We start from the raw sequence: 23412 nt of genomic DNA on the forward strand, positions 1-23412 counted from the left end.
ACATTCACTACAGAGCCTCTGAACGTACAAAATCATATCTGATAACCATGAAAATATGAGAACCTGCATTTTACACCAGTTATTTACATGTATTGATAGGATTAGCAGATCAACAGTTATTAAACACTTTAGATCAGTCGATGGTTTTGGTCGATGGTAGGTGTTTGGGTCTTAATGGGTTAAAGTTTAATGGGAGATGTGAAGAAAGTAGACTGTTAGTTGAGGTAGAAAATTATTGTTTACAGTCAGAACATGAAGAAATATTTTAGAAATTTAGAGGAACATTTAAATTCATAGTCATAGATACAAATTTTATTTATTTTTTCTGAATCAGTATTGAGAAAAAAGAAATAAAAACCATCTCTGAGGCATTTTGGAAGCAAAGGTAACAATTTAAACAAAACCAATGCAATGCAATTGTTGTGTATCCCAGACCCCTGTTAGAATAGAAACACCTGAATTCAGTGTGTTCCAATACTTCAGTCCATGTAGTATACAGTATGTTAACAAGGATAGAAGCCTGCAGACCTATGGAATCTCTAAACAATAGACTCTTTTTTTCTTTTTTTTTTAATAAGTCCCAATCTTTTAATTGAAATTGTCTTAACATCTAGCCCTTCACATATGTGTAAACAAAAATAGAAATGTACACACATCCAGGTGCAGCAGAGACAAAAAAGGTTAAACCTAAGTCCAAAGAATTAAGAAAAATGTATTCTCTTCCCAGACATTGCCTTCACTGCCAGTTCCAGAAGGTGTTCAAGAGAGAACTCCGACTTTTCTGGAACTTTCCACTCGAATGTTGAAATGAGTGTCTGATTTTGTCCAGTTTTAGACAAGACAAGACAAACAGCAGAATTTTTACAGAATATTTACAGGGTGGGGAAGCAAAATGTACAATATTTTGAGGCAGGGATTGAAAGACAGTGTATGACCAATTAGTTTATTGAAAGTCATGAGAATTTATTTACCACAAGAAAATGTCCATAATAGAAAATATTTTTATTCTCTGTGTCCTCCTTCTTTCTCAATAACTGCCTTCACACGCTTCCTGAAACTTGTGCAAGTGTTCCTCAAATATTCGGGTGACAACTTCTCCCATTCTTCTTTAATAGTATCTTCCAGACTTTCTGGTAATAGTTTTGCTCATAGTCATTCTCTTCTTTCCATTCTAAACAGTCTTTATGGACACTCCAACTATTTTTGAAATGTCCTTTGGTGTGACGAGTGCATTCAGTAAATCACACACTCTTTGACGTTTGCTTTCCTGATTACTCATATGGGCAAAAGTTTCTGAAAAGGTATGGATAATAGTGTTAGGTATGATTATGACATCAATATGTTTGGTTTCAAAACAATTGACGTAGTGCCTGCTGAGAAAAAACAACTAAATGTTCATTGTAAATTTTGCTTCCCCACCCTGTAGAGGATTTTCAGTGTGAATATACACAGATATGCATAATAAATGGCTAATTGTCTGATATAAATATTGGCCGATTATAAAACAGTCTCTTCCCTCCTCCACTCCACCCCCTCCCCTGTTGCTTTCACAGCTCCACTCGGGTTGTGGTGACTCTCAATCATCGCCGCCACTTTCTGCTCCAGCCTCCACACCTGTTCACGGTACTTCCTTCGAATCTGTCGGTATGAGCTCAAGGCCTTACTGGAAAAAGAAATACACACAAAGAAAACATATATTTGTATAAGGCATTCATTGTGCACTTTATATGGTTAAAAGTAGAATAGGAAAACAGAATAATATTTATAAAAAAAAAAAAAAAAACCTCAAAGGAGATTAGACCAGTCATGTATGTGTTGTGGGTGGATATAGAACAATCATAGAAAGTGCACTCTTTTTTATATTTCCTGTAGTATTTACCTGTGAGCTTGTGTGAGCCGTGCTATCTGCTCTCCATTATCCCTTCTCTGGTTATCTGACAGAGCCGTGTTCAATGAATCATGGACTAAAGCGAGTCTTTTCTTCAGGGCTTGTTCTCTGAAATGAAACAAAAGATAAAAACCTGTTCTGTTCTTTTTGCGAAATGTCCTCAGAGAAAATGTGCACAATTTATACGAAGAAACGCCGATGAATGACTGTTTAAACGGTGTCTTTGAAGACATGTAACGTGGAGTTAACAGCGCCTCTTTATTTAGAAGTATTCACTATACTCGAGGTCAGAGGAGAAAGAAGATGTTCTTTAAAGCATCACATGAAAAAACTAGAAGCCCTTTATGTACAAAGTCTGCATTTCTGCTGATAGTGTTACTAAGCAACAGCTCACAACCAAGCAACTGACATCTGCAGAGAAACATGTTCAGCACTGGTCAGGTATTTATTTCATGTGCCAAAACAGATTTTTCCAGGTAACATTAATTTGGGGGGGGGTTCATTTTGTTTGTATGTGAAAATGATCAACAACATATAAACATACTCTAAAACCTTTTATTTCTTAACTTACAGTCATGTGTTTTCATATATTAGTAGGGGTGTAATGGTACAGAAAAATTTTGGTTCGGTACGTTTTCAGTACTGGGGTCTTCGCTTTGATACATTTTCAATATGTTTTTGGTACAGTGACGGAGACCAGTGAAGGGGGGGTATGGGGGGGTGTGCTCCATAACTACCAAAAACCGAAAATGAAACTTTCAGACACTTGAAACATCCAACCCGGCTTCTGAGCCTCTGTTATACTCTCTTTCGTCATGTTTACCCCCCCTTATCGGCGCCCCAGCCTCAGAATAACGTGGGTTTTTTGTTTGTTTTTTTTGCAGTGGTGCTAAGAATGTATAGGGAAGCCCTGCACATAGGTTCTGCTTGTGGAAACCCTGCTTCCCGAGTGTTTGCGTTCTTCACATAGGCTACATGTATTTGTTCGGTACACCTCCGTATTGTATCGAAGGCCCCAAACGGAAATGGTTCGGTACAAACAAGTGCACCGTTACACCCCTGTATTTTAGTGATTTCAGTGCTATTGAACATGGATTCTTTCCCATCATAAGAAAACTAAAACCTCACCTCTGCAGAACAACCTGCAGCTCTTTCAGAATGGGCCTGGTCCGAGGGCTGGAAACGTCCCCGTCATTACCCAGTTTAGCTGCAATCTCAGATAGTCTCTACAATACAGAATATACTTATGATTATGAGAGCATTCAGATCCTTTAATGAAGTAAAAGTACTGACATCGCATTATGAATATATTCAACTACAAGTGAAACATCTGCATTCTAAAACTTATATAAGCAAAAGTATCAAGAAAATACACTTAACTTATGAACAGTAGTTGCTTTTCCATTGACCCTCAAATTCCGTGAATATAACTTCCTCGTAAAAATTTGCCTAATGGAAAAACGACAATTTCACCAAAACTCGTTTTTTGATGAAAAGTTTTTGCGCTGGCAAGAGGTGGTTTTTCGTGCATAGCAAAATTGGTATATCACACAAAACCGCAATGGAAAGACTTTTTTTCCGCAACTAGTCACATGAATAAAAAAAAAGGATATTAACAGACATTACACTAAGTGAAGAAGAGTTTTAAAAGAAACATGGCACAGTATGTGTGGACACACCAGGAAACCAAATCATTTTTTAATTTAGTACGGGATAGAGGTGTAATATATAATAATAATGAATATATCTGTTGCCATGTTTATGGAATGACTTATCGTGTCATCTCGTGATAATAAATAAACAAATCATCGCATTTGTGATTTAATGGGAAAACCAACATTACGCACTTCTGTTTTTTTGACATTTAGTAAATATCTGCAAAGTTTTGCACAGATGTCCAATGGAAAAGCCACTAGTGATTGTATTTGTTGTGCAGTAAAATGGCTCCTGTCAGTAGTGGATGTAGTGGACAGTTGCAGACATGTGAAGATGAATCAAATGGAAATACTCAAGTAAAGCACAAGTATCTGAAATCTGTACTTTGTGTATCGTAGTCAGTATCGAGTTCACTGCTGACAATTATCTTTAACTTTGTGGGAAAACATCCTATAAATTGACAAGGTGATGGAAAAACATTGCATACAAACTGTGATTTTGGGGGTGCAGGGAGTGAAAAAATGGAGTTAAGTGTTTTTAGAATTAGAGTTGTGACCATACTTGGTCTGACACTGACAAAACCATTCACTGCTTAAAACCCAGGTGTCAAACATAAGGCCTGCGGGCCAAACCCAGCCCTCCAAAGGGTCAGTCCAGCCCCCAGGATGAATTTGCAAAGATTACACAAAAGACACTGACAATCAAGTCGTATTGATCACAAAGCTGAATTCTGTCTTTTTCAGTTCCAGACGTTTTTGTTGTTGCTGTAAACAGGACAGGAAAGTATGTCTCCTTAGATGATGCTAAAGGTGTGTTGGGTGGTTAGAATCTGTGCTGCAGTGATAGGTCAGCCCGGGAGAAGACCTTGTGGAACAGAAATATCCTTCTTGGCCTGGAGGGATTCTGCTTTAGAGTGATTTCCCGAGTGGGCCAGCCAGATTTGAATCGGGTCTGTCACAATAGACCAGCGTCCTGCTCCCTCTTGTTCATTTCACCTTGACTCTGTATTACTTGAACGTTAAAAAAAACCCGTCTCCGGCTGCTGTAAGAGTCTGTCCCACCTGTTGTTCAGTCTTGCGATCCTCCAGTTCCTCTCGGAGACTTTCAGGAATGAAAACGCCGGCTGCGTCCTGGGCCTTCTGGGCCATTAAACTCCACTCCAGACATCTCAGCTCTTTCTCTTTGAGGCGGATTAAAGCTCGCAGATCTGACATCTCCTCCTGAATCAAAAAAGAAGATAGAAGCAATTATACAGCGTGTCCATAGAGTCTTTTTACAATTTAACAAAAGTATTACAAACCAAATGAGTAGACAAATCTGTGGAAATTATTACAGAATGAAAAGTAGGTATTAGAGTTTTTGCCTCATTTAATCCACCTCTGTATGGACACCATTAGTTAGACGAAGCACATCCAGACAGTACTGGATTTGTTTCCATGTTGGTTGTATCACAGCCTCTTCAATGGTGTCAGTGACATCAGTGATCTTTTACTTCAGGTCGTTGATGTCCGTATTTACCGATACATGATGTCTTTAACGTAACCCCATAGAAAGAAATCCAGGGCAGTGTTATCTGGTGAACCAGGTGGTCAGGGAATGGAACCATCCCTTCCAATCCACTGGTCTGGAAATCTTTTAATTTAGGAACCCATCAGCATACAGAACCCAATGTGGTGGTGCACCATGTTCCTGGAAAATGATGGTTGGTTGAAGGTCATCCAGTTGCGGTGACACATATCCAGTCAGAAGGTCAAGGTCAACATTTGCAGTAGTTGATCTCTCGTTGAAGAAAAATGGACCAGTGATCCCACAATGTGATTAAAAACTTTGATAACCACTGAGTACATAGAACAAATCTGATTAGCATATCTCATCAGTTGCTTTTGTAACATTTTTTGAAATTGTAAAGAGACTTTTTGGACAACCTATACAACTCTGCTATATGCAAATGTAGCTTCACAAAACTAAAAGGAACTACAATAAGAGTTAAGAAGGCATCCTTAAATTCTGGTCAGAAATCTTTGATGTTTTGTCAACGGTAACAGGAAAGAAAATTGTTCCTAATGTTTTTACTGTTTTGTTCAGTGTTGTACCAGCTCCGTTTAAATTTACCTCTGCTAACAAAGACTTGATTGCATTTACATCTTTTTTGGCCAGGAGGCTTATATTGTTAAAGTGGAAATCCTCATCTCCACCAACCTTGTCAAAATCGATCAAGGAAGTACTTTATTTTCTCAAACTGGAAAAAATTCGTTTGACATTAGCTGGAGCCTCGAACACTTTTGAAAAGACATGGACTCCTTTTCTGATCTATGTGAAGAGTGCAATCTGTCATGTTTCTCTTGACTATTTTCATGTACAGTTTTTTTTTTTTTTTTCCGTAACATTTAAAGTGGAAATTTTGTACTTCTTTTTTGTATTTTATTTACTATTTATTTATTTGTTTATTTTTATCTTTCCTGTGATTTGAGGGGATGTGTACCGGGGGGGGGGGGGGTTTGTTTGTCTGTGTGATGGACTTTTGTGTCATATGTCTGTACTACGTTTTTTTTTATATGTAAAAAATAACAAAAACCAATAAACAGAAGCTTAAAAAAAAAAAAAAAAAAAAGAAGGTATCCTTTTTCTGCTGATATTGACCCATAGAATGCAGACTTACCCGTACAGAGATGAGTTCATAGAATAGGGAGGCCTTCTCTTTTTTGCTGTCAGGAGGTTTGACGTTGTCTTTAGTCTCGTGTCCACCTCTTGACCCAGCTGGACTACCAGTGTCAGGGATCAATTTACTCTCCAGACCTCCTGGGTTTGGTTTTGGGAGGCAAATGGCTGCCCGGTCCATCTTCAGACGTTCTATTTGCTGACGGAGAAAAACCTCTCGATCCACTGGCTCAGGCGTCCTTTAGAGTTACAGATACAGTTAGTGTATTTATCACTCAATTTTTCTCACGTCTCTGATAGTATTTTTAATTAAAATACAGTAGTTAGCCTTAATAGTATAAATGTCTTATGAGGTACACAGTATATGTTAACATTTTCATCTTTTCTACTTAGATCTAGCTATGAGCATCAATATTAAAGCTGCAGTGAGCAGAAATCAGGAAATGATGATGTAAGATTGGAAAACACACACCCTCTCCCTGCATCTTTCGTGTCTGTGTTCTAAACTGAATATAAAGGAAGAGGATGCTATGCTATTTCATGCTGATATGGAAAAGTGAAAGTCAAAAATATCCAGAAAATCATGGTTAGAGGAGCTTCCATGTTGCTTTCTTGGGATCTGCATAAAGAGTTCCAAATTGTGAACACATTGGTTCCATATGCACATGATTGAGACCTACAATATCATTACATTACTGATATATTAAGTGCAATCGATAGAGCAAAATTTAAAGTAAAAATATAGAAACAAACCAATTCCCTGCAGTTCAGTCGATCAAATATACCTTGGCAAAAAAATGTAGGAATAGCAGCAAAATACTACCCTGTTCATATTAATCTGAACTTGAACTGTGCTTCCGGTCACTGAAATAAAGGTTTTAAAATTTCTGGTTTGTATGTATTCATGTCGGAAACAAGGAATTAGAAAACTGTGGCTTCACACTCCAGTATGTGCATTCTCATTGGGTTGTGTAATGAAAATGCATAATAGATTGGAATAAATCTAATATAGACCATGTAGGCGTATAAGTCAGTGTATGACCTGCAGTAGATGATGGTCAGCACCAGCACATTTGGATAGGGACACTCTGTAATATAAGGAATACACTTCCACAGCGTGAACCAACACTTTTCAGTTCACTCATGGATATGTTTCAGATGTAACAGATTAAAGCTTCTGTGTCTCCTATCTGAAGTCTGTCCACAGTTTGAAGTGCAACAAGAACAGTTTGTTCTGGTTTGTAGATGAGGACGCAATAGATATTTTGTAAAATGAAGGTTAACATACATAATTAATTTAATAAAGAAGATATCCACTTACAAAACTATTAATGTGGATAGAGCATTAGGGTATCAGACCATACTAAAGATGTTGTAATATAGCAGAACAGGCAATAGAAAGGCAAAGTTCCCTTCCTTTTGGTTGTGTTCCATGGGACTTTATTTCAGAAAGAAATTGTTTTAGTCAGTGCTGAGGGACAAGTACTTCTTTGATCCTGTTTGAATGATGCCACCATTTTCACATATAATGTTTGTCAGTTTAATAGCTCTTTTTAGTAAGGAATATGCTTTTTTTTTGTAAAACTGTTTAAGTATCACACTGTGAAATTACCTGAATAGAAAGTCTACGAGGGCTGTTCAATAAGTTCATGGCCTCACCCAGAACAGAACAACACAGACTGATAATTCATATTTTATTTTTCAACATAATCTCCATTTACAGCAATGCACTTGGTCCATCGATGTTCAAGCATCACTATCCCATCACGAAAGAATGTAACATCCTGTATTATAACAACCAGTATTTCTGGGTGAGGCCATGAACTTATTGAACAGCCCTCGTACTAACCCTGCAGTCATGGAGGTTACAGCCATGTGACACTCTCCATCATTTGTTCAAAGTCATTGAATATGTCTCTGCAGCTTCAGTGTGAACAAACTGGAGTGTTTTTCACCTCTTTTAATACTTTTTCACCTTTCTCTTAAAGAACTTATTGAAATATATTGAGGTAACACCTGTTTGGTGTTGGATTTAAACCAGTCTAATGGAGTGTGGGTGATGCCGATGGAAGATAATCTATTGAGAAGAGTGTCGTGACAGATGGTGTCAAAGGCCGCACTCAAGTCAAGGAGGACGAGGATGGTGAGTAAAGCAGAATCTGCTGCCATGAGGAGGTCATTGGTGATTTTTATGAGTGCTGTTTCTGTACTGTAGAGGGGGCGGAAACCAGCCTGGAACTGTTCGTACAGATTATTGTGAGATAAATGGGAATAGGGGGGTAAGAAAATATTGGTTCTCCAATATGTCGCAATATTTCACTTCACAATACTGTATCGATATTAAAAAGTACTGTATCGATATTTTTAGGTATTTATTCAGTTGTAGATATTGTGGAGGTTCATTTTGAGTTTTTGTTTGTTTTATTTATTCTTATTTAACACTCTTATTAAATAATGTTAGTTCCTTTGTTGGGATTGCACAAAAATACTGTTATGATGTTAGTTCTGAACTAATAGAATATGAACATTTGAACAGAATCTGAAACAGTCATATCTGTAAAAAAGAATTTAAGTGTTAACAGGAAAATTTTGTGACATAGCATTAGATCCTGTTCTGATCAAATAAAAATTTTGTGTTTAGTATTTGTGCAGATTTCTGGTGTAATTTAATTCTTCAAGGAAATAATCATTTTAAAAAAAGAAACAAAAAATGGCCTTTTTAACAGTATCATGATATATCTTATTGTGATCCTATTATTGTGATTTCTATCATATCACCAGATTCTTGCTGATACACAGCCCTAAATGGGAATGGAGTTGAATAGCTACTGTTTTCTCCAAAATTTTTGAAATGAAGGTTAATTAGAAATAGGGCAGACGTTATTGAAGTTGGTTGGATCTGCGCCGGGCTTTTTCAGAACTGGAGTTATGTCACATGGAGCACATGGGAAGGGGTGGGACTTTTCTCTCATCTATAGGAATACTAGAACAGAGTAGAACTGGATTCTTGAGAGTGATTGGTTATCACAGCTGTCAATCATTCCTCCCTCTGTCGCGTGCTAAATTTCCAAAACAGAGTGAAGAGAATGTGCTGAAGTCTGATTTCTTCTCAGATTACTTTATTTCCAATTCGCTGAAAGGATTTGGCCAGCGACGCCAAAAAGACTTTGCCTTTTGAAGCTTTAACCAGTGATGCATGATTGATATAAATATTGCTTTACAGCGTCACCTTTGCCCTGTGTGACTGTGTGTTTCCATCTCCTCTGTGACCCCTGCTGTTGAGAAGGAGGTGGACAGCTCTTCGGCGTTCATTTGGCTGAGCTGAGCTGCTGGGCTGTCCGGTTGCTGCCTTTCACCAGCTGCTTCTGATGAAAGGAAAACGCAGTGAGCCTGACTCCACTCCATATGTTTACGTGTGAATAAGCTGCATACCTATTGTATATGTGAGTGTATGTATGTGCCGTATTAAAAAGCGGTATTCAAACACCTGCTGAGTCTGTCTGCTGAGGAATGCTTTGCTGCTGCTTCTTGGCCTCATAAAGTGACAGCAGCTCACTGTATGCCTCTTCACACTCCTCGCTGTCAATCAAAAACCACAAAGACAAATTACAAGCCTGCAAGATAAGCAGAGTGCAAATGAATACAGCTAAATTATGGCCTGGTACAAATATTATTTTGACACATGCCATAAAACATTAGAACATAAACAAAGATCACTGTGTGGTGTTGTGACAGGTAGGTTTAATGTGTGTACCAGTATCTGAGAGCCGTCTGCAGCGCAGAACAGTCCGCCTCCAGTCTGGTTACTGTCATATTGATCTGCTCTGACTCTCCCTTCCTTCGCTCCAGAGCTGCAGTCAGACGTTCATTTCTGGCCTTCAGCCTCTCGATGTATCTGAGATGACAAGTCAAGATCAAGTTATTATTACTCTAACTCACAGTAGTCAAAGATGCGGCCCGGGGGCCAAATCTGGCCCGCCAAAGGTTCCACTCTGGCCCGCGGGATGAAAGTGCAAAAATGAACCTGAACAGTCCAGGTTGTCCAGATCATTTTGGTTCAGGGTCCACATACAGACCAATGTGATCTACAGTAAAAATAACAACACAATAACCCATAGTTAATGACAACGACAAATTTTCTTTGTGAAAAATTATGTGGAATAAATCTAAGTGAAAAAATAACATTACACTGTGAAAATATTTACATTTACAGAACTATTCTTTCACAATAAAATGCAAATAAACACATAAATAAAAACAGAGATGAACAACCCAAAATGTGCAATTTGAACAATATTCTGCCTGTTCCTAAATGTGTTGTGCATTTATGGATCCACTGGGATCTGTAGTTGTGTTAATAATAATAATAAGACATGTAATATTGTAGAAATTGTTCAAATTTTAGTTCCAAAATTTTAACAATATTCTGCCTGTTACCAAATGTTTATGTAACATTATGTGTAAATGTACATGTAGAAATAATAAGTCGAGGCATAATATTGTTAAAATTGCACTAGTTTTTCAAATGAAATTTCTGTTTTTTTCAGGTTATTCACATCTTTTTTGTAAAATGTAAATATTTTCATAATTTAATTGGGGTTTTTTTGTACTAAAACTAAAAGAAAAACTTGGATTTGTCATTATTTATAGGTAATTTAGTCATTATTTTACTGGTCTGGCCCGCTGCAGATCAAATTGGGCTAAATATGGACCTGAACCAAAATGAGTTTGACAGCCCTGCTCTAACTCTTTAAAGCCGTTCTATGTAGTATTGATATTCCAAACTCTCACCAGAAGGGGGAGTCATGCACCAGAACATACTCACAAATCAGCGCTATACAGTTGCGGAAAAAAATTTTTAAGACTATTTTCATTGCATCTTCACTTCTTACTAAAGGGCCAACGTGCCTCTGGGTCGCCAAACATCCATTTAAATGTGGGTTATAATCAAACATTTTAAACACTGACCCGTTTACAGTGTGCTAAAGACAGGATGTACAACAGGTGCACAAAAGCTACACACTGTAGTAGTTATTCTACTGTAACATGCCATGCAAAAAAACTGATCATTAAAAATAGGTATATATACAGGTGCAGAAAAAAATTATTAGTCCACCCTTGTTTTCTTCAGTTTCTTGTTCATTTTAATGTCTGGTACAATTAAATGTTGTACTTCAGAAAGTGAACAGTAAAATGTGTGACAGATATTTGTGTTTCAAATATTTTTGTTTGTTTGTTTGTTTATTTATGTCAAAAGGTGTGGCTACATCAGACAGACACAAACAAACTTTTTTTTTTTTTTTTTGAATTGGTTATCTGCTCACACATCCCGCTTTGACCTCAATGGAGCATTGATGAAATTAGTTTAGCAGCAAATTCCTAAAATGCATATTACAATTATACTGAAAATATATACTAAAAAATGTTGAAAATACACAAATCTATTCCAAAGACTGGAAGAAATACAGTTGTGGAAAAAATTATTAGACCACCCTTGTTTTCTTCAGTTTCTTGTTCATTTTAATGTCTGGTACAAATAAAGGTCCATTTGTTTGGACAAATATAATGATAACAAAAATAGCTCATAGTAGTTTAATTTCAGAGCTGATATCTATCCATTTAACATGTTTTCTTGATAAAAACCAAAATCACTTCAGTTCTTAGATCAGTATCTATGGCATTGTACTGACAAAAACAGTGCTTTTAGACATTCCATGTTTTCTTTTCTGTCTGTTTTAGTCACATGATACACACAGGAGTTAGGACTTGATTGCAGAACCACTGTTTTTGATGACTTTTGATGGTCTAATAATTTTTTCCACAACTATATCCACAGACTGTATCACCCACTGAATAAAGTATAAAGCTCATTGTTTCCTCATCTGTATTATGGTATCATCAAGTTTTCATCTTCAAATTAAACTCAAAGATGCTTATTTCGATAGTCGCTCAAAGTAACACTGTCTTATAATCTTCACATCCTGCATCAGCTGATAGTTTACATTATAGCTCTGTTAGCTCTGTTTTTAGACTGAAAGCAGCCACAGTAAAACCACAGATCACCTCTGTTTTCTGTACAGTTTGTGTTGCCAACAGCTGAACTAGAGATCTGTATGGAATCAAACCAACAAGGTCAGAACTGTAGTTTAGTCTGAACCGTGGATCAACAAATGCAACTTAGTGAAGATAAGAGAGAAAACAACAACAGTGTTTGTAGCTTTTATCACTAAGTGGTTCTGATTGTGATTTTTTTTTTTTTTTTCTGGGGTCTGCACTGAACAAACATGTTTTCTTACTGTGGGACAAAATTATTTGAGGGCTCTGGCATCTTTGTAGAACCACAGAACTTCATTAATTAATTGTCCAGGTCTACTATGAACACTAAGAAAAAAGTATCAGTGTTGTGACACTTCTTTTTCTGTCCACAATGTTGAATTTCCCAGGACCAGAAGGACCTATTAAATAGATTTATTGGCGTGACCTGGAGCTGATGTTCGTCCTGGTGTCTCACCTGTTCAGCCGCTCCGTCTCTGTTTCCAGGCTCATGGGACTTGTTGGACTGGCCGAGGTAACGGAGCCCAGTGGAGACCCATCCCCACCCACAGACACAGGGGGAATGCCTCTGGCCCCTCTTCTGTGGACTAAAGGAGAACCCGGGTATGAAGGAGTGGCCCAGTCCGGACTGAGAGCCCCAGCAGGAGGCCTGTAGGACGGGGAACGCCTGCCTGACCTCCAGGCCTTTTGGAGACCCACCAGCTGGAGACACGAGAAAGAGAGGTTACCACTGCAGCAGCAGCTTTCTTATCAGTATTAGAATCATTACTGTATTTTGCATTTTGATGCTTTAGAAACATTGTCTCCTGATACTTTCATTCCAGTAAAGGCACCACCAAAATCTAAGAAATCCAAGGCCATCCTCCCTTTAATAGAAGAACTTCATTTTCATTCGACTCTGTAGTCAGATACAGACAATAATGTGCAATTTTTTTAAAGATAGTACCTTGAGGTCTTTGTTTTTTATGTTCCGCATCTAAAGAACAACTCAAACTCATTTTGACACTGTCCATGAAAAAGCCAACTGTGGAATTTAGAAATAATTCTACCCTGATAGAAGGGTTTTTTCCTGAACCATACAGAACACAAACACTAGATCAGTTTTGTTCCTGTGATATAATAGAGTTTGGGCAAACTTGCAAAATTAAGAATATCTTAGTGTATACAGTGCAAATGTATAATAGATAATGGACAGATAAATACATTTCATCTTATATTTATAGTGAGTATACTAGAGGAATGCCATCAAATTATCCCACATGTAAAATCCAAGTAGGCACTAGGCTTCAGTGTCTGTCAGAATGCAGCATCATTCACATATTCAGGAAAGCAACATAGCATCTATATTGTAAAAGCAAAGTGGCCTGTGTGTGTGTGTGTGTGTGTGTGTGTGTGTGTCTGTCCGGGGATTCACACCAAATCGGTACAGAGCTGACTGCTGCAGTTTGTCATACTTGTGTATTTTTAGTCAAGGAACAGACTAGTGAAAATGGCAAGTTGAGTGGACCAATATTTTGGGAGATATTCGTCATTTTTGAATACAGTAGCCTTACAGTCACGTTGCTATGGCCAGAACACTTTGGCGGTGACTGCTGGACAAATGCGGTACAGCATGCACAAATACACAACAGCATAAAAACCACCACATCTAGAACCTGTGGATCCCCATGGGTCAACACACTTGTTAGTAAAGTAAAAGGCAAAGAGGTGTCAGCAAGTTCATCATTATATTCACTTGTAAATGTTCCCTTAACATGAAGTCGTCATTCAGACACTTTAATTGTAGGAAAGAAAAATAATTACTGTGAAGTGTAAAGGAGACAACTTCCTTTTATTAGCTCCACCAGGAGGTATTGGGATCGCTTTGCTTTGTGTGTTTGCGTGTTTGTTTGTTTGTTTGTTTGTTTGTTTGTTAGCAAGATAACTCAAAAAGTTATGGACGGATTTTCATGAAATTTTCAGGAAATGTTGATACTGGCACAAGGAAGAAATGATTACATTTTGGTGGGGGGCAGATCTGTCTTGGCGGAGGTCTGCGCTCTCCAAGTGCTTTTCTTTTAGTATTGTTTTGGTTTTTTTTTTATTTCAGCATGAAGTGTGAAGTAGAGACGTCACGGCTGAAATAAACCTAAACACATGAGCTACACTGGTGTGTAGATCTGCTTCCCAACAAGATTATTTACTCCATAAATGTGGATGTCTTGTTTCTGTTTATTACCTCCGCCAGGAGGTATTGTGATCGCTTTGCTTTGTGTGCGTGTTTGTTTGTTAGTAAGATAACTAAAAAAGTTTTGGACGGATTTTTATGAAATTTTCAGGAAATGTTGATACTGGCATAAGGAAGAAATGATTAAATTTTGGTGGTGATCAGGGGTGGGGGGGGCCCACTGATCAGCCCTGGCGGTGGTCTGCGCTCTCCGAGTGCTTTTCTTGTTTCAGTTAGCATCGTAAGCGTGTCTTATTCCATGTAGAAAGTGGTATTAATTTAATAAGATGATGATGTGAGCCCCACCTTGTCCTTGTCCTCGTCCGTCTGGCTCATGCTCTGTGTTCTCTCCAGCTCTACCTGGTGACTCTGAAAGGGATGCACATAGTCCCGTTTGTCCAGATCCAGGACGTCCGCCTGGAACTGGTCCTTCAGCTGACCCGGTGGGCAGCAGATCCCAAACTCTCTTTCCATCTCGTCCAAAATCTGCAGCAAAGGAGACAAACCAAAGGGAAAAGAGGATCATTTGGTAGCCTGTCTGAACGTGGCCTTTTTGGTATAAAGGAATAGAATAGAATAGAATAGAATAGAATAGAATAGAATAGAATAGAATAGAATAGAATAAGTATCCCAATGGAAATCCAAGTATTCAGCAGCTTTGCATACAGCCCAAGAAGACAAAAAAACAGTCAGACCAAAACAGGTGGGTTAGTAACCATTAAGATTAGAATATACTCTAAAAAAACTCCCTGTACAACACAGTAAACAGACTTCTAATTTAAAAATCTGTAGAAAAACTAAACTAAATATATTGTGTTGAACAGACTTTATTGTCATTTTGTATGCAATGAAACTAGGAGTGTTACTCCAGTCATTGCAACAATATGAATAAAAAACCAATACGTCAGAAAATAAGAATAGAGGGAATATAAAATGACAAAAACTAAAAAGCAAAATAAGAAAATAGAATATAACATTTTACACAAATTAAAATAAGAATAGATATCAAATATGAATAGACACAATCTTTACAATATTAACAGTATATACTGTATATCTGTGAATGAGTCTAAAAAAATAGTGCATTTACGTTTGATAAATCGATTAAATATTGCATTGTTATTGTAAGAGCAGGATTATTGCACAATTTATTTCACGTAATTGACATTTTACAGGGAGGTTCTGAAGCATGTCCATCATGAATCCCATAAACTCACAAACCTTAGAATCGACAGTTTTAGTTCCAGATTTACTGGATTTGAGGAGCACTTGTCCCCATTTTGTCCTTCTCTCTCAGTGAATACCCTTTGACTCCCCCATATAAACCATCTTAATAATGTGTCTGAACAGAAACACATCCATAAATAATGTGATTCTTTAAAGACCCCTCTACCTGCGTGGCCTTGACCCAACTCTCCTGGGCGGCTCTCAGATGCTCTTTTTGTTTGTCCTGATCCAAGGCGGTGATGGGGGCGGCCCAGGACCTTCTACAGCTGATGGAGTCTTCTACTGCTGAGAGAACATCCTGGAGTTTGGTCCAGACGACGCCACTGCCCCCTGGTGGACAAAACACAGAGGTACAAACCCTCAGGTTCGACACTGAACCCATGCACACTAATCCTCTGATCATTATCTGACTTCTGGAATTATCAGATTATTGAAGCAATCATGTAGATATCCTAATCTGATATGGTTTATCAGGTAAAAGGAGTAATCTGATCATGAGAAATCGGATTAAAACACCTGGATTTCTCCTCAATAATTCAATGTCTTTATACATACAGTCATGGAAAAAAATATTAGACCACCCTTTGTTTTCTTCAGTTTCTTGTTCATTTTAATGCCTGGTCCAACTAAAGGTCCATTTGTGTGGACCAATATAATGAAAACAACAAAAATGGCTCATAAGAGTTCAATTTCAGAGCTGATATCTATCCATTTTCCATGTTTTCTTGATAATAACCAAAATTATCTAAGTTCTTAGATCAATATCTATGGCATTGTACTAACAAAAACAGTGCTTTTATTCATTCCATGTTTTCTTTTCTGTCTGTTTTAGTCACAAGATACACACAGGAGTTAGGACTGGATTGCAGAACCATTGTTTTTGATGACTTTGGATGGTCTAATAATTTTTTCCACGACTCTGTGTATCTGTTAATCTGATTTATTTTACATCTGCATGTGTTAAAAAAAAAAGAAAGAAAGAAAGGAATTGTAGGAAATGGAAGTGACATGAGTAGAGGAAACATGAGCTTAAGACTAATAGGAAGTTTGAGTCTAACATTACTAAGTACGTACGTACTCTGAAAGAAATCCATTAATGGACTGAAACGTCTAAACCGGGGTTTTTCGATTATTGTATTTGTGGAGTGTGTGTAAACACATCAGATCCAGTTATTCCAATTATCTGATTATTTCCAGGTGTCAGATTTTTGTGGTCATGTAAACAGGTTCAATATGAGAGCTCTAATTTATTTTACCAGCAACCTTTAAAATTATGAAATGGATTTATTGATAATTAACCTCCTGAGACCCAGGAAAGTACAAGATTTAGCTTTTTTTAGTTAAATAATTACCTATTGAAAACATCATGATGCAACATTTTTTTCAGATGCTTTTTTTTTTTAATGGAATGTCCTTTGCGGTGGACAGTTTTTTGTTTGTTTTGGGGTTTTTTTATATATAAAGCTGTGAAACTCTTGTCCACAAACACAGTTGGACGAGTGGACAGAAATCCCATAGCAGGGTCTGAAAAGGTTATGTATAATTTTCTTGTTCTTGCTCTTATTGTTATTCTTATTCTTATTTCAGCTACGTTTGCAGACATTTATTGGGCTTCCTTGTCTCGGCTCTGACTTTTCCTGAATCCAACCAAACCGTTTTCTTCATGTCTTGGTTTCAGACATGACTTCTTGTGTTGTGTGTCGTAGTAAATGGATACACGGTGCAGCTAAAGCAGAGTAAACAAAGATGAGGTCTAATGAACCCAGACAAAGTGTGACTGTGCTGGTGCCAACCTCGGTCGGTCAGTGGAGGTTTGGATGTAGCTCCAGAGACGGGGCTCCTCTCTGGGCTGTTTTTGACCAGCCGGTGTGACAACAGGTCTGGAACGAGAGGCCTGGATGATCCTGGAGGTCTCATGTCTCCTGGTTCACTGGGGGAACAGTAGAAAATATCCTGTTGGCTGATGTCTTAGAGTTGTATAAGTATTCACATCATCTACCAGTTTTGTTTTTTAATTCATTTTGAAAACACATTGTAAAAATACTCCACACCAGGTAAAAGTTTAGAGTCCAAAACCTTGAAGTAGATTATGAGCAAATTGTGTGTAAGTATAAAATGGTCAGTGTTTTACACAGGGTTTCTGTGGGTCGTTAAAAAGCATTAAAGGTCACTAACTAGATTTTACGAAAATTAAGGCCTTAAATGGTATTAAAAAACCTTATATTCGATGTCCAGAGGCATTAAAAATTAAATACACTTGATGGAGAAAAAAACATTGTTATTCATGATTTATTTTGATTATATAAACATTTAATAACTTTGATCGGAAGAATGGTGTGATGATTGACAGGCAGAACCCTTTAATTGACTATTGTTTATGGTTGATACATGAAGTTATCAACACCAGATGCTTGGAATGCAATGTGCTGAGGAGGGAATATTAGCAAATGTTGGAAAAAACTGGAAAATGCAAGTTTCAGCAAAAGTGATTGGAGGAGGAACTATTCAGAACCTGGTTAAAGCCTGTCAACGGTAAAATGTGTATAGGAATATATATGTATGTCTATATATGTGTGTGTGTGTGTGTGTGTGTGTGTGTGTGTATATATATATATATATATATATATATATATATATATGTATGTGTATACACACACACACACACACACACACACACACATATATATATATATATATATATATATATATATACACACACACATATATATATATATATAAAAGCTGCCTGCAGTTGGACATTGGCATTAAATTTGTTTAACGTGGCATTAAAAAGGACATTAAAATAGATTCACTGATACCTGCAGAAACCCTGTTACATGTTTTTTTTGTTGTTAATTTTACTGATATGCATGTTTAAGTTGAGCTCATCTAGCCTATTTTATATATTACTGGCAGTGCAGTTTAAAGTAATGTAAGTTTATAAGATCATCGTGTTTATAGTGTCGTGGTCCTGTGAAAGCCACATATCTACAACAAGTTTAGAAAAACTGCCCATTTTTCAGCTTTGTAGCGGTGCATTCTCCAGTCGATTTTAAGGAGTTTATTTAGCTTAAAAATGAGTGGAATTTCTCACTGACACAGAAATCACAGTCTCATCAAAAACGTGGTTTTCACTGGATAAGGAGGTTGTGAAAAACTGTATCTGAAAAGAAACTAAAGCTGTCAGACAAAATTTAATGCAGTGGAGTAAAACGTGTAATATTTACCCTTGACAAGTAATGGAGTAGAAGTATCATGTTCCACCTCATGTGTGTAACTAATAAGATAGAAGTATTTAGTTGCATCCAATGAAAAAATCTTTTAAAGAATGGAAATACTGTAGGTGCTCAGTGTTATTTAACATGAGTGGATTTGAATTTATTAACTGAGATCGACTTTATCAGTAGGATAGAAAAACATCCTCTGGCAACCACAAGCACATAGTGATCTAAAATATTTATAACCTTTGATCCACTAATCATATCAATACATGTAAATAATTGGTGTAAAATACAGTTCTTCATCTTTTCATGGTCATCAGATATGACCCATTTGGACGTTCAGAGGCTCCGTTGTTACCGTGGAAACAGGCATCTTCTACAGCATTGACTCACCAGTAAAACCCATGGAGCTGGATCAGTGACAGCGGTTATAGACATTTGATTTTATGTTCATTAATAACATATTTATCCCAGAAAGTTATTTTGTCTTTAGTTTTCTCTCTTTTCAAATAATAACCTATGGATTTACTCTGAACTTTTATGAACTTCTACATGGTCAGTGAATTAAATATAGGAAAAATACCTGATTTTCACTGAAAAATGCAGAGGATAAATAATACATTTTGATAAATTACTGAGGAAAGGTTAGATGTAGAGGAAGATTTATTTGGAAGTCACAACAAAAAGTAGTTCTAGGTCTTTAACCCTCACAGAACCTGAACAGCTGAAGATGACCAAAAGCATCTATTGATCTAAAATGTTTAAGAACTTTTTAACCTGTAATCCTATCAATACATGTAAATAATTGGTGTAAAATGCAGTTTGTCATCTTTTCATGGTCATCAGATATGACCTGTTTGGACGTTCATAGGCTCCGTAGTTACCGTGGAAACACCGTGATCTTCTACAACATTGATTCACCAGTAAAACCCATGGAGTTGGATCAGTGACAGTGGATGTAGATGCTTGTTTTTATCACTTTTTGTCTGCTTTGCTCTAATATCCAATGAATTCACCCTGATCTTTTATCACCATCTACATGATCAGTAAATTAAATAAAGGGAAATACCTGGTTTTCACTGGCAAATGCAAAATGCAGAGGATAATATACAATGAACAGTGTGAATTGCTCAGAAAAGGCCAAATGTAGAGGAGAATTCATTTGGAAGTTGCCACAAAAATAGTTGATTGATTGTGAACTTGATTGGAAGTCGCATATAAACATGTTAAAGACAAAATTAGCGAAAAATATAGCCGTAATTGGTAAAATGAGAACTATACTTGATAAATATTCACTTCTTATACTATATAATTCTGTCATTCTTCCATACCTAAATTATGTTGCAGAAATATGGGGAAAGAACTACTATTCAAACATTCATCCTATCTTTTTACTTCAAAAAAAGGCCATAAGAATTATTACTAATGCAGATTTTTATGCACCAACAAACTATTTTTACAGAATTTAATTTACTGAAATTTAATTTACTGATCTTGTTAACCTTAATACAGTGGTAGTGATGTACAAGGCACACAATAGTCTTCTCCCTCCTCACATCCAGGAGATGTTTGAATGTGGGAAAAGTCAGTACAGCCACAGAGGAACCAGCATTTTTAAAAAACCTAAGGCAAGAACAAAGAAAAAAGTAGATGTATTTCTGTTGGAGGGGTTAATCTTTGGAATGGCCTGGAACATCGATTCAAACAGTCTAAAACAATTAAAATTTTTAAAAAGATGCACAAATTAACTATTATTAAAACATTCAGAGCTCAAGATTGACTAAAGAAAATACTTGTTTAAAAGACTAGGATCAGTATTGGTAGTTGAGCTAAGGACATGATTTGCCTGAACTGAAATTAAACATGTATACTCTTCTGTTGTATATTTAGCAATGATTACATCGAAAATGTTTTTGTTTGTTTGTTTTCATGTGGAAACATTGTGTAAATTGTAAATAAGTTTAAGCAAAATAAGTCTGAACTTCAGCCTACATCCTTTTGGTCACATTGTATATGGAACAAATAAATATGTTATTTCTGTTTGTTGCTTAAAGTAATTAACGACTGAATAAACTACTACCACTACTAGTTGTAGGTCTGTAAGGGTTAAATGATCTCCCACGGTGCTGATGGAAACCCCCTGCGCTGCTCGTACCTCGGTGCTTTCAGAGAACCCATCTTCTTGTTGAGTTCAGCGATGATGCTGAGCAGCGTCCCCACTTCAGCCTCACACTGGGCCAGTTCAGCCGGGGAGGGCTCCAGGTTCGATGCGGGGTCAGAGCCCTCAGAGCTGAAGGTCATGTGATCGATGGGGGTCGTGACCTCCCTGTCACACAGCGACCCCGTATCCAGACTGTCACATCGGACCAGGCCGGAGTCCTGCACAGACCAGGCCATGGTGCGTTAAAAGACACAGACAGTGAAATGAAAACACACATCTACCTGTACTGCATGTGTTCTACGTCCTAACAGTAATACCACAGGAATGTAGTTCGTGCTGGATAATAATGACCTAATATTATTTTTAATCCTTTAACCAGAGGCCGTTGCTGTAACGTTTAAAGGCTATTGTTCTGGGCAGCGGAAAAGGAGGAAACTAAAACATCCTGAGATTGAACTTCCTGTTTTGCAAATATTTATGGTGCGAACCATCTTTTGTTGTGCACTCGAACTGTCAGTTAAATGCTTTAAACTTCAAATATGAACAAAATATATTGTTGCATTGTTGTAAATGTTTATTATATCGGGTTGTAACATAAATATAACAATGAAAAATAAGGTGATAACTGTATATTGTTTTGTGTTTAACCTTCTGAGGTCTGGCATTTGGAGATGAGGTTATTAGATTTTGTTTGCCGCACCTTATTTTTTTATTCTTCTTAATTTAAATTTGTTATTGCCATCAATATAATCAATATTATTGATCAATATCATAACGTCACTTTTGTGTCGTAATGGAAAAAGAACTATACACTGATCAGAGTAAAAGCAATATGGAGTCAAATCATTCTGTAACTGAGTTATAACAGATCTTTTGCTTGAAACCTGTTTGTGCTTGATAACATGCAGTTTCATTTATAGAAAGGACAATGTTAATTAGAAAGTACTCATCTGAGGGGGATAGGAGATAAAGTGTGGAAATAACATTGAAAAAAGTCATGTTTCAGGGAAAAAAAAGAATCATTTCATGCAGGTCAGTACATGAAAACTTATAAAAAAGACAATCATAATGTAGAGTTTGGAGCAAGGAAGACGTGTGAAGTTAGAAAATATTGAACAAATGAAGGCTGTTAGCTTTGTTTTAATGCCCAGATATTAAAATATACTGTTTTATTCATTGTTACACCATGATGTTGTACAGTGAATTGAACCTATTTATCCCCATACTAGGACATAATATTTTTCATGTTCAAACATGCTTAGTGTTCATGTTTATCAGGTCCTATGAATCCAAAATAACTGTGAGGAAATAATAATGTATACAAATGCAAAGCCAGGGTCTCAAGAGGATAACATGTAACCTATGTTATGTGTAATGTACAGGCTGTATTTCATATATACTTGTTTTTGTTTCCAAAATCATTATCCCTGACCTTTCAACCCAGATATAAAATACTCATAATCAGAGTAAAATAGAGACTATTTCAAATCGCATTGAGCTAAAAGCAGAAAAACAGCAGGGTATGTAAATAAAACTTTTCATTTTCCAACTTTAACATTCACCACATTGCATCTAAATTTCACCTGCATGTCTGTGATCATCAGGAGAACATCATCACATTTACAGAAAACCAAACAGGAGTTAAATACTAGAGCTAAGTCCCACTCACTGCATGTTTGTTACAGCATTTAATAATAACATACCTCCATCTTTAAACTCCAGAAGTCTACAGTAGTGATTCAAGTCCAGTTTCACAGAATTCAGAGCTGTTTTTCCTGTTTTCTGTGTGTTTTCCATGTGTTGTTCAGTCGGTGCTGCTGTGTGCCTGCATGTCTGCCTGTAGTGTGATGAATGAAGTCAGTGGAAAACACTCAGTCCTCCACACCCATTCCTCTGACTTTGTGTCCTTTCCTGTTTTGTCCGCTCAGCTTCCATGTTTTTTAATAACAGACAGTTGCTGTTCTGAACACGTGCACATTATAAGCATGTTAGGTGATTAGTTTGGTCCATGACAACTGACCAAAAACAGAATGTTATTGTTATATTTGCCAGCTCTGGGTATATATGTGTTAGTGACCAAGATGCTCTATTTGATTAAATTAGCAGTGTGTCATGATTTAACTGTGGAAAAACACACTGTACCTTCATAGTCATAGGAAATTTAGTGCCTCAAGGTGTAAATGGTGACATAACTCTCACTCACAATGACTTAATTTATGTTTATATAACTTTTTATATAATACTTGCATCTTTGACTTCAGCTTTTGGAATTTGACCAATGTGGTTGACATGCACTGAAAGAAAATTAATATTTAAAAAAAATAGAAGAAACATATGCAAT

General features: G+C 36.9%; 1 protein-coding gene across 2 annotated transcripts; it reads right to left on the reverse strand.

The window, feature by feature from the left end:
• Window positions 1–1311: 1311 nt before the first annotated feature.
• On the reverse strand, window positions 1312–22909 carry ushbp1 (Usher syndrome 1C binding protein 1). Of its 2 annotated transcripts, none has more exons than XM_030132659.1 (14): window positions 22775–22909; window positions 21066–21289; window positions 17483–17619; window positions 15856–16019; window positions 14769–14948; window positions 12714–12958; window positions 9957–10097; window positions 9690–9781; window positions 9432–9567; window positions 6204–6441; window positions 4606–4764; window positions 3017–3114; window positions 1880–1996; window positions 1312–1663 (listed from the first exon to the last, which is right to left on the reverse strand). In XM_030132659.1, exons 1-14 carry the CDS (start codon window positions 22778–22780, stop codon window positions 1498–1500), a joined length of 2103 nt encoding a protein of 700 aa, XP_029988519.1. In that variant the 5' UTR covers window positions 22781–22909; the 3' UTR covers window positions 1312–1497. The 2 variants fall into 2 exon arrangements, with proteins under 2 accessions (XP_029988519.1, XP_029988520.1); XM_030132660.1 differs by having other exon boundaries at window positions 1545–1659.
• Window positions 22910–23412: the final 503 nt, after the last annotated feature.

This window comes from Sphaeramia orbicularis, chromosome 4, assembly GCF_902148855.1.
Source record: "Sphaeramia orbicularis chromosome 4, fSphaOr1.1, whole genome shotgun sequence".
Lineage (NCBI taxonomy): Eukaryota > Metazoa > Chordata > Actinopteri > Kurtiformes > Apogonidae > Sphaeramia > Sphaeramia orbicularis.

Excerpts from the sequence above, each read along its gene's own strand:
- ushbp1 (XM_030132659.1), bottom strand. Across the intron at positions 10,098-12,713 it reads GAGACGGAGCGGCTGAACAG|ATACATCGAGAGGCTGAAGG; the intron begins GTGAGACACCAG and ends TTGTCATCTCAG. Across the intron at positions 9,782-9,956 it reads CAGACGGCTCTCAGATACTG|CGAGGAGTGTGAAGAGGCAT; the intron begins GTACACACATTA and ends TTTGATTGACAG.